Source organism: Etheostoma cragini, chromosome 1 (genome assembly GCF_013103735.1).
Source record: "Etheostoma cragini isolate CJK2018 chromosome 1, CSU_Ecrag_1.0, whole genome shotgun sequence".
Classification (NCBI taxonomy): Eukaryota; Metazoa; Chordata; class Actinopteri; order Perciformes; family Percidae; genus Etheostoma; species Etheostoma cragini.
In genome coordinates this window covers 11,436,952-11,449,468 of record NC_048407.1, presented here as the reverse complement: position 1 = coordinate 11,449,468, position 12,517 = coordinate 11,436,952, and the positions used below count along the sequence as shown (strand labels likewise).

The 12,517-nt window shown below is 39.6% G+C and overlaps 1 protein-coding gene across 1 annotated transcript in view; it reads left to right on the top strand.

Annotated features, from left to right (window-relative positions):
* Nucleotides 1–704: 704 nt before the first annotated feature.
* Nucleotides 705–12,517, top strand: part of uacab (uveal autoantigen with coiled-coil domains and ankyrin repeats b) — a 48,078-nt gene continuing 36,265 nt past the window's right edge. The window contains exon 1 of the mRNA XM_034880563.1: nucleotides 705–937. Coding sequence (XP_034736454.1) covers nucleotides 890–937 — 48 coding nt within the window. The 5' untranslated portion in view covers nucleotides 705–889. The remainder of the gene's footprint in view (nucleotides 938–12,517) is intronic.

The window sequence follows — 12,517 nt, the reverse complement described above, 5'->3', positions numbered from 1 at the left end:
ATGGCTTTCAAACAAGCAAAGTGGCAGTTGGTCAAGGCCACACCCACAGCCTCCACCTTGCCCCCCCTTTCTCCTCCTCAAAAGCTACAAACTCAGAAGCCCATTGTGGGACTGGCTCTGGTGGCTGTAATTCTGCACCAAGGCTGAATTTTGAGAAAGAGACTTCAGATAGCCTATCCGACCTTTAATTATATATTTCGTAATGCAAAATGCCCTTTTTTGAATGCCAGCCTTTTTATTTGTGACAGAGCGTTTCTACACTGATATTGCTACTTCTACGTAGGTAAAAAGTCTGAATACAGTAAACGTATTTTCTTCTAAGATTTGGGTTAGACCTTGGGTTTTACTAGTAAGTTATTGAGTGTAAGGTTCATAACTACAAAACCACCAAAGTAGTTAAGCTAGGTAATCCGTGACACAACATACAGGTAACTAGTTAACAGACAGTTTAGTTAGTTAGTATCATTGTTTAAGATTTACTAACAATAATAATACCAGGTTGTTAATCGATGTGTACTTCTTCCAAGTGTTTCGAGCTTCAGGTACGCCTGACGTCACGCCAGGTTTTTCCTGTCCTGTCTTGTAGCCTACTGTCTCAGGAAGGATGGCTCCTACTTCTCCCAACGACACTTTACAAGGAAGTCCCGCCCTCCGACGTCGCCGAGTGGATCAAAAGTACTAAAACGGCGCATGCTTCGGTTTGATTTGCCCCACTGGATGTCAATCAACGTGCGAGCAGTGTTTGTGGTTAGGCGTCAGGTGAAACTCACTCTGGAAAAGAGGGGGCGGATAAAACGTACTTTGTCTGAACTTTCTGGAAAGTTGTATACTATTTATGAATTAAACCACCAAAGGATACTTTTAATACCGGAAGCCAACACTTTACAAAATGAAGAGCCTCAAGTATCGCTTGAAAAAGCACGAACTTAACATCACAGTAAGTCGAATACTATTGTTTTTGTATTGACTAGGTTTTGCTAACATCACCCGTCTCTTACCATTATATGTGTCTTATAAACGATGCTAATGCTAGGCGTTGTGTTTCAACCGACCGCCTGTCCCTAAACAACCACGTTAACCACGGTGGCTGCGGTGTGTTCGGAAAACACATAGCCAACAGTAAGCACCTGCACCTCTCCGCGAGTGGGGGAAGTGGCCTGGCACAGTTTTGTTATACTGGATGCATTCAGGTTCTTATTATGTTTTTGGTCCAAATGTAGAGCTGACTGTGTTGTTAAATTCATAAAGCGCGGCAGGAAAGAAAGTTCTTAAATCAGCGCATCCAACTCCTGCTGTTATCACCGGAACACTAGCTGACTGTGGTGCTTTTTAACCAAGGTTTCTATTGTGTTTCGTCAAGACATGGGAGTTACCTCACGACCCCTTGAAGCTGGGGTTTCAGATTTGGACCTTTCGTGAATGCAGCAGGTCATCTTCAGTTGTGAGATGTGAGTTCTCATTTCGGATGAAATGGTTCCAAAAATACATTATGTTACCAGTTTATTCAGTACACCCAAATCAAACCAATGGGGTATAATACAACAGTGGTGGAAGAAGTACTTAGCTCGTTTAGCATACCTAAGTAAAAGTAGCAGTGCCACAGTGTAGAAATACAGTGTTACGAGTAAATGTCGGGCTTTCAAAAGTTTACCTAACTGAAAGTGCATAAGTGTTAGTAATATTCAAATACCCTTTTAGTACAAGTACCAAAAGTAAAAGTACTCATTAAACACAATGGCCCATTTAGTAGATTGTATCACCAATGTATCACTTTAATGTTGGAGCTCGTAAAGGTGAGGCAGATTTGAATGACTTAATATACAACTATGTAGCTTAATTTCTGATTATACATTCTATTTTATTTGTTAATATTTTGTATTAACAATCATCTAGAAAGTAACTAAATGTTACTTAAGAAATTGGAACTGTAATGTCTTTTTGGAGACTTTGCTCAATTATTCTGGAACAATAACTCTGAACTGAACGGTTAATTCGTCTTTTTATATTATGGATCTACAAATCTACTGTGCACTGGTGTTTATGTGGATGTGACCCAATGTCATTGCTGATGTGCATCATATGTGAGGGTACTGCCATCAGTTAGTTTCTCCTTTGGTATCTGCCTGCAAAGAGAGGTGCAGTAGGAATGTTATCAAGTCATCACTAAGGCCTGTGTAACTTTCATGTCTGTTTCTTCAAAACAGCTTTCCTCCAGCTTTCCCTGAGGTAGTTCATGTACAAAAATAGCTGCAGGGCAAAAACAGTTTTTTTAGTGCATGAATTTTAAATGGCTGCCTCTGACTTCAGGCTTGACACAACCATCAACACGGATACAATACCATTTCTTTGCTGAAAGGCTTTTTTTCCACCCTTTTTAAAGAAGGCCAGATAGTTTACCACACACAGGTCCTCTGGCTTTGTGCCTTTCTCATGGTAATTGCTGGGAGCTGTAAACAGAGTGCAGTGGTGAACACCCACTGCATGTAGAAGGATTGTCTATTAACCCTCTAGGGTCTCTTTTTCATGGCATATTGGGGTCGGCTGGTTTCCTTGTGTAATTATGCTTGTATAACCTCAACCCATATTGATTTTTAAAGGTCCTATGACATGGTGCTTTTGGATGCTTTTATATAGACCTTAGTAGTCCCCTAATACTGTATCTGAATTATCTTTCCCAAAATTCAACCTTGGTGCAGAATTACAGCCACTAGAGCCAGTCCCACAATGAGCTTTACTTAGCATGTGCTATTTCTGAGTCTGTAGGTTTTGAGGAGAAAGGTTACCTAGCTCCTTATGACCTCATAAGGAGTGAGAGAGAGCTTTCATTTTCTCAAAGGCAGAGCAGGATACCCAGGGCTCTGTTTACACCTATCGCATAGGCATAGGCAATCATAGGCAGGCAGGGGGAACTCATGTTAATGTTAAAAAACCTCTAAGTGAAATTGTCATGCCATGGGACCTTTAAACTACCTCAGGGAAAGCTGGAGGTAAGCTGTGTTGAAGAAACAGACATGAACGTTACACAGGATGATGATTTCCTATTCCATCCCTCCTTGCAGGCAGATACCAAAGGAGAAACTAACAGATGGCAGTACCCTCACAGACATAGCTCTAGGTCTAATCTCAGTGACAAAACCTGCATGAAGACAAGTGTGTTTGCCTTTTACACTGTTGTCTTCAAAATGTATCTCCGGGTGAGGGATATAGTCGTATGCTGTGCTTTTGGCAAGGTATTGACAATCACAAAAATACTGTGTTGATCCCCCCCCCCGTGTCTCATTCTGCATGATGGCACTGCTGGCCCTGCAGGAGGACTAACCCCAAATGGAAGAATCAGAAGAGAATGAGACTTCAGGGACCATGACGGTGACGATTTAAATTCCCTAAAGCTGCGCTCTTGGATCTATGTACTGAAATGGGTCCAACGTGCCAGAACCGTGCCATCCAAGTGTTTTATATACATATACTCTGCAACTTTATCAATAAGGCTTGTTTGGATATATTATAGTTCAAGTTAAATCTTACCATATACCTGTAGGTCTGGTGAAATCGAAGCTGTCCCAGAATGCCATGATGCCTGTAGTCAGGTTTACCTACATTGTGCAAGAACAGGCCAAAATTATAATTTGATTTGCAGCAATTCCCCGAGCGTCAGTTTTTTTTGCCTTTTCTTCACCAGTTGTCATGATTTGGCATCACGAACGAACAACTGCCAGCGTTATTAACATATGCGGGCGTGTACAGGGCGGAATAATAGGCTGATTAACGTATGCACACTTGTGGGTAATCTGTGATTTATAAAGGGAACATTGCTTACAGATGTGTGTGCACACGGTTTTATAAATCAGAATTTGTTTGGCGTACGCCCTTTTAGGCTTTTGGGCGTTTGTACACTTTTAGTAAGGATCCTGCTTGCAGTTTTATAAAGGAGACCCCAGGACTATAACTACAGTAATTATTATTTTAATTATCAACGAATCTGTTATTGATTCATCCTTGTCAAATGTGTTTTGTGTTACCACTGATTCGCATAAAAGCAAAGAATGTCGAGCCCACTCTCCCACAGCCCAAGGTAATGTCTTATAACAATATATATCAATATTATATCGATATCGATAGGTTATTTTCTGATCTTAGCAGACTGTATTTATCAAAAAATCTCATTGTGTAAATATTTTGTGAAAGCACCAAAAGTCAGCACTACACTATTGTTACGGTATTGATAATGAGGTTTTTGGTCAAAAATATTGTTATATTGGATTTTATGTATTTTTTTTCTCCTTGGTCTACTTAATGTGTATTTGTGTTATTCTCTTGTTTGTACATTTTTTCTTGTGAGCTGCTGTAGCGCAGGAAAGTCTATCTGTCTTTATCAGAATATAGATATGCGGTAGATAGGAAAATGATTCTACTGCAAAGCAGATCCTTCAACATAAAAACAAAAAGAAAAGATAGCAGGAGAAAATGTCCTGACATGATTAAGATCAACTAAATCTTAGTCTGGTAGGTCAGTTGGACAACATTCTTCAAACCCCTTAGCTGGCCACTAACCCACATTTTCCAAAGCAAATATGTTGAAAATGTTTCAGCCTTTAGCAAAACTTGGTGGTTATTCAGAGTTGTATTTACAGAGACAGGAGCAGACAGGAGAGCTTCTGGACGACAATAAGAGAAACTGGATTTCCTGGTTTGTTTGGAAATTAGACTCAGCTGCTGCACGCAAATCCAAATTGTCACAGCAAACATGTGTTTTGTCAGTTGGAGAACTCCGCTGTGTTTTGTGTGAATGCCCCAAAAATACTAAAATAAGTCAAATCAGCGGGTTCATGCAGTGAAGGTGTTACTGTACCAGTCAGTCCTCTGCTAAAAACCACATGAAGTGATGAGGTCTTTGTAAAACAGATTCATCCATAACCTTTCCAGACTACAATAAGAAGCAAAACTGTGGCCTGGCTTTGGAAAGGCTTGTGTTGTATCATTTCAGAATATTTTTCTTGTTCCCAAGGTCCAGCTCTAAAGAAAGCCTTAGTTACAGTCCGGAACATGAACAGGCAGTTCTGTCATGAAATGTCAAGCATCAATTCCCTGTGCGGTATTGATTTGCACCGTTTGTGTCTTACTTTTGATAAGAATAAGACAAAACTAGAACTGCAAGCAGTTAGGCTGCAAGGAAATATTCCAGAGCTCTAAAGGATTTTTGGCAACCTTTGGTCCGTTTTGGTTTTATTTCATATAAAAGCTTGTAAAACAACCATGTTGTCCAAAGTCAATCTATGAACATCATTTCTTTTTAGGAAAATCTGGGCTGTAAGAATATTTGTGCTGCACTGAGTTGACTTGAATGTTAAAGAAATGTAGGTCCATAACGACAAATAAATAAATAAATAAATAAAAACAGAACATGAATCTCACAGATATATATATTGATACCACACACACAGCAATGCCATACAAGCATTTGTGTTGTCTAAAACAGTTCTACATATTTGGAGTCATCCAGTGCAAAAGTAAACATTGAACATTATAACTCATATAAAGGACAAATAACCGATAGTTTCTTTTCTTACATACAGTGTATCAGTCTTGCATGTAACATTATGGAATATTGCACAATGACCCTGAAAAACTGTGGCCTTCTAGGCTGGATCCAAAACCTTCTGTAAGGGATCGGAAGACAACAAAGACATCAGCAGAACGGGGCCATTGTTAGTGTTAGCTCCAAAAGAACATATGTTTCTACTAGTTATATTATTAAGTTACAAAGTCATCTACTGTGGCAGAGATATTGCAATTGCAAATTTTCCCTTTAAATTGAGGTTATAGACCAAAAACAAATGTTGGTTATAGCGCCCTGTAATGGCCTATCTTTACCAAATTTGGTACAGTGCATTGTTGAGTGATGTGAAACACTGCTCTCAAGTCTTTTGCTGATAACGTTTGATTTGGCCGAGATATGATATGTGTTTTGTAGCTTGCTAGAGAAAGTTTGTTTGGTCGTCAAATGCGCATAATTTAACGTAGCAAACTTTTTGTCGCGGCCATCTGGAGATGCTACATACCAGGCTTCATGCTGATCTGTTGCACGCCCTAGGACGAGTTAAAAAAAGTTGGTTTTGTGCTTAGCGCAATATGGCAAAAAGAACTTTGAGCAGAAATGGGCGTGGCCTATATCAGTGACTCAGCATGATTCAGTGAACACGTTTGTGTAAAGATTTTTAATGTGCAAACTGTAATGTGGGAGTTATAGGTAAAAACACATTTGACATCATTGTAGCGCCAGCTAGTGGTCCACAAGTGTAATGTTTGGTAAGTCAGGTCAACTGCCCAGAGGTTTAGAGTGTAGTACATTTTCAGTTACATGTTTTGCAGATGTTTGTATGTACAACATACAACTTCAATATAAGAGGAACGTAGCACAATATTGATGTGAAAGCAGTTATAAATAGCCTATGTGACAATAAAATTGGGTTTGGATAAAATCAACAAATTGTGATTATTAACGGTGATTTCAATATTGATCAAAATAATCGCGATTGTCATTTTGGCCATAATCGTGCAGCCAACAGGACAGGAATAAGGCCGCTAATATTCCGCTACATTATGGTTGTATTATTGGTATGCGTGTGACATTGCAATTGTGTGCTAAAACAGTTATTATTTCTGTAACTTAATCTTTTATTGTTCCATTTTGTTGTTGTTGCATACCTCCATGACGTTCAGAGTAAAGTATTAGCATTATTAGTGTACTGCACCGCTGAAGTAAATAGGGATCTAATTTCTTGCTCTGGGGCACTTCAACAGGGAGGGTTGTTTGAACCTGGATCCTCCAGGTAAATAGCTTTCCCGTCTGCTTCTCCCATACAATAGTCATACACAACTATATGCCACAATATATATACATATATTTTTGAGTAAGGTTGAGGCTCATTTGTATACTTTCTGCTTTCTGTTATCTAGTTTGAACACATTTTCAACGGCCGACGAAGGCTGATCATCAGAGCCACACAAAAGCCTTCATTAGTGGCACGTTGAACCGTCAGCTAATGAGAGGCTTTGCTCAGGCAGACACGGCACAGTGTAATGAGGGGGAAATCAAGGATAAAGCATTCATTGAAGTATTTGCAGCCTCTTCAGTATTGGTCTCGCATTACCAGACCTAGTTCCACACTGCGGTGTCAGCACTGGAGTATGGTCTTGCTACACAGTGGAGATAGCAAAAGGGTTTTACTTCTGAGGCATGCACCGGATGTCAGACCTTGTCCCAGCACTGTACATCCGGTAAGCTACTCCAGTATTGGGAAGCTTTGTGCTTGACCATTATTGTATTTTATCACATAAGACTCACAAGCGTAATGGCAGAAGGGCTATTTATAAAATCTGCACCGGAAATGAACATGTGTTTTATCTGTTTTTATTTTTAACTGTTTCTTCTGTGTTTTATCTGTTTTTATTTTTTTACTATTTTTTTTAAACAGTTTTTGTGTAAAGCACTTTGAATTCCCTGTTGCTGAAATGTGCTATACAAATAAAGCTGCCTTGCCCTGCCTAGTAGTGGTGCATGATATATCAACTCAGTATCGTTATCGCAATATCACGTTGCGCTAAATATCGAAAGTGTCACAATAAGTATGCAATATTTTGTGGACGTTGCGTCCCGTCCGCTGGCTGTGTGGTTCAGTTGTGCGTTACTTAGAGCTACAGTGATCCTGTTTCATTGGCCGCTTAGTGTGCCACTTGCACAAGTTAGTACACGGGTCCACCACGGGACAAAACCTATGGTGCGTACCACGTGACGTATGTGCGTAGTTTGACAGAGTGACAGTGTAAATGAAGAAATAGATCAGAAGAATCAGAGACGCGACAGGACCTAAAGAGAAAGCAAAGGGAGTCAGTGGAGCAAAAGAAATAACACAAACGTAAGAAAAAGAGTGTTGCTCTGGGAGGGAAAAAAAACAGAGATTGAAGAGAAAATGTTATTTGTCATACAACAAGAACTCAAAAGACACATTCCAAAATCATCAACACTATATTGTGTTATTTGGCCAAAGATATGATTCCCACCCACACAGTGGATGAAAAAGGCTTCAAGGACCTTCTAAATGGACTAGACAAACGGTACCAAGCTATCCCGCAACTTTATAAACACTTCACAAAGGCGGTGCAGGCAGAGTTTGGAGTCGGACACTTTAGTAATTTTACAGATGTTCCAAAATGTCATCAGTATGGCAATATCACATTTTGTCAATATCAAGCAACCCTGCTGCTCACACTAATATCAATCCATTTATGTCAGACTTTATTTCCGTCTCAGGGAGGTAAATCATCACCTCTCCTAAGGTGGCTTTATCATTCACTTACATGGGATTCAGGACTTAAGATTTTGGACTTGGAACCTTTTCATTTGTAATAGTTTGCTGTATGTCTGCACATCACTTTGTGTTTGTGACTCTTTCTAAACCTTGAAAACCGGTAAGCGGCCCTCGCCTAATGCCTCCTGGGGAGTAGTTGTGTTCAGGAACACAGTCTTCGAGGACAGAAAGTGCCGTTTAGAAATCCCTCTCCCTGCCAGTGTGTTTTCAAAAATAAAATACATGGTAATCAATGGAAAATCTTTTTTTTTTTTTTTTCAGACATTGCAAAAAATAATACATTTATATCTGTTGTCATAATACCGTGAATGTGAGATTTTTTGCTGAAGGTTCTCATACCGGCCCATGCCTAGCAGGCATTATCATCGGGATGATATGTGAAAGCCTACCTCGCCCTTGAAGTGGAGTAACAGTGTGGGCGGTGTTGATGATGGGATCGATGAGCCATATAGAGTTGGGAAGTTATAACAAAAGAAGGGTGGGGATGGGGCTGGGAGAAGGAAGTAGGATGGCTCCAAGCATTTGGCAGTGATCACTATCTGTTGTTTTAGTGATGAGATTGTGAAATTGCTGAAATATTCCTCAGATGAGCTCAACAAAAATGCATTCTTACAAACTCAGATGTTAAATGCTTAAGTAAAGTAGAATAATGAATGAATATTGTGGTGGGAAAAGGATTTTTAAAATCCTTTTTAAAGGGGCGCTATGCAGTGGCCATTTCTTTGCTTTTTGCTTGCAATTTTCTCTAAAGAGCTCCCTCTACAGCTTTGGAATAGATTTTGGCAGCTCCTATGTTGACTTGTCTGACTCCTCGCTCGGTCAGTCTTCTGTTTCCTCTTCCTCGGTTCTTCCAACAATGTTTTCCTAGCTTTCTGCTTCTTTTTAGCCGGCTCAGCCATGACAATAGTGTGAAAAACTCCATTGCTACCTTGTTCTTGTAGCTAGTCGGTTCCTCCTGAATGGGGGCGTGTAGGTCTCTGTGTGCAGTGCCGTGAAGCGATTTGTTACATCGCGAGACCTGATGTCACGTGATACTTCCTGACACAGACGAAAGTTGACCAGGTGTTTTTTTTCCCCGCTCAAAGGCGCTAGGGCGGAGCAAGACAACCACGACTCAACTTGAAAAAGTCATACAACCCTTCCAATGACTCAGAAGCTGTTCAGTTCAGGTAAATTATGCTAAAAAACTGCATAGTTCCCCTTTTTAAAGTACTGCCAATACTATAAGCATGGTGCTGTCATCTAATCAAGCCACAGCCCATCAAACAGACCCTTCGAACAAGATTAAAGTCTGTCATAACGGTTGTTTTTAGTTACATTTGTAGCATTTGTTCAATACAGTGGGCTCAAGACATTGTATTTCCAAAGGTACAAATGTAGTGCTCATAATGTTAGTATTTCCAGCAGCATGCTGTATAGAATGGAGCATTTTTTTTACATCTTTAATTATAGTCCAGGTGCCCCAGAATCAGGATTTTTACTAATAATAATTTGTTTTAGTAATACCCAAATACAACCACCATATCTCTGTTTGTGTGCGTCATCAGAACTAAAACCATCATGAAAACATTTTTTGTTCCGTTTCCCATATCCGTGCTATCATAGGCTGAGGCTTTCACAAATTGTGAGCCACTGCGGCGGCTCTTTGGGGAGTTCTGTAATGGTGTACTGCTGAAGTTGCAAACCCAGGAGTGTACACCGCTCCAGTCACCCTTTAAATCCTGATCGAGAGATAGAGGGTGGCAGTATAGTAAAGGATATGAAATGTATTTTATCAGCTAGTAGATCCCATTGTTGTCGGGCTGCACCAATGTCTGTGCTGGAGAAATAGATTCAGTCTCATCTTTTTATGAGACGTTTTAAATTTAAACATTGCACTTAATTAAACTGAAAAGGATACTGTCACTTAGCCAATGACCATTCTTAGCAGTTAGTGTTTTCTGCTACTTTTACTAACATTTTTTGATTATTATGATGTTGTTAATCAAATTTCTTCTTAAACCAATCTTTCCGCTCTAAATGCAGAGGACAACAGCCTTTGTAGATTTGTCCTCCGAGCTCCTTACTTACATTTAATCTTTGACATCATTTGACATGTTTAACATGGCTTTAATACCCCATTTTGAAAGTAATTGTACATGTTTCAAGTGAAGGTAATGAACATATGTCCTTGGCTTCTTTGTATACATTTAAATTGTGTATTTATAAATACACAATGTTCTTGCTATTTTTCAGGTTTTTGTGTGTGTTTGTTGGTGCTTCAAATGTTTGTTCGTGTTATGTATAGGACCCGTCAAACGAGAGCATGACCCATCTAAAGGGCTTATAATACATTTAAGACTGCTTTCACATCATCAGAGAAATGGCCTCTGGACAAAATGTCTGAATTCACAAATAGGCAATGTTACAGAAAGATAAGAAGTTAGTTGGTTTATAATAAACCGGACCCTGGTGTGGGAACTTGCAGCTGCGTGAACCCCTGAGGAATCTCTCTCAAGCCAATGAGCCACGTTTAAAGCCCGGAGTACCTACTTAACGTTATCCAGTAGAAGCCTCCTACAGCGAATTTGGACTCCAACTTGTAGACACCCAGCAGGCGTTCTTACCCCTCTGCTGGTTGGGTTGAGAAGTTCTGGGATTTGAAAAATCCTCTTTTCCTCCTTTTTCTTCAGTATGTTTTTGCTGTTTGGGCTTGAGTTGGTATAGGCTGAATGTTTCATTTGCGTTAATCCTTGGTCAGACTACAAGGCCTTTCAAATCTCCTGACAAGCGGCTGTCAGACTAAATTACTGGTTTGCTGTTTGCCCTGTCAGAAAAATGTTCAAGCTATACAATGGAGCAGAGCACACATGAATACAAGGGATCACACTGTACCCAATTTATCCATTCAAAAACCATTTTTCTATTCATCCACAACAGTGCACATTAGTTATAAAACTGCTCTATTGTCTTCAGGGCACAAGAGCTAAAGAATTCATTTCTGAATTGACACTACCCACGATAATTTGATCCAGTCATGTTGACTTTTTATGCCATTTTATGGTTGACTATTGGTGCTTAAACAAACTGTTATTTACACAATGAGATTTTTGATAAATATTCTCCATGAAGGATTTAATGACTTAGAGGGTAAAGGTAAATAATAGAACAGCTAGAACAGTCTGGTAAGTATATCACGTTACTGTACTGCAGCCTGTTAAACCAAGAAAAGACATTAACAATATTACAATATTACTATACATCTAAAATGTAAGACAATATCTAGTCTCATATCATCAATACAACATCTACATATTGCTTGGCCCTACTTTCATATGAGTTTATGAATTGCATTGATTGAAATAACAGCAGTCAGTTCATCAAAGCTAGTGAACCAAACACTTGAAGAGAAACTACTGGCAGGCAAATGGGCGGAGATGCTAAATGATGTTTGAATTCGATCAATGGTTTAAAGCTCGGCTGGTGGCCCATAGAGGCTGCAATGTTAATCAATGCCTCACAATGATATAGAAAAGCCACGTTGTTACGGTTTCTGTCTTGTGTGCAAAATTTCCATTTTGGCTAAACGGTAGTGCATCTGGAGCGTCTAAATGGAAACGGGCCATCTTATGGGGAGCATGATTGCGCTGAATTTGCATTTGTTGTATTTACTCTAAACAAATTTCTACTGTCATCACAAACATGCTGACTAGTCACAGGGAGCCTATGCCTAAGGCATGGCATTATCCTTTAATGCAGAATTATTAATACGGCTGTCATGGCAATCTGCCTGTTACAGTCAAATTTGATAGTTGTGCAAGTGGTAATTTGGCCAAATGGTGACTGTTTGGAAAACTCTTGGGCTCAGCAAAGCCATAAGGTGTCCATGATATGAAATTTCATGGCAATCTCTTGGAGTTGATATCTTGGTAGGGAAAAAGGACTCAAATATCCATTCTTTCTGTTTGTATTTTTCTGAAAACTAACCCACTTTCTTCCTTTCTTCTCCCCCCTTTTCCTGTAATCTCACTGTATTTGTTCACATAGCCATTTGACTTCTATTCACTGTGGGAGGCAAACTCTCAGACAGGATCAGCAGAAGTATGTTTTAGGGTGGATGTGCTGTAGAGTAGCGTGACGGTCTGTGCTTTTAGGATTAATGTCTGGCT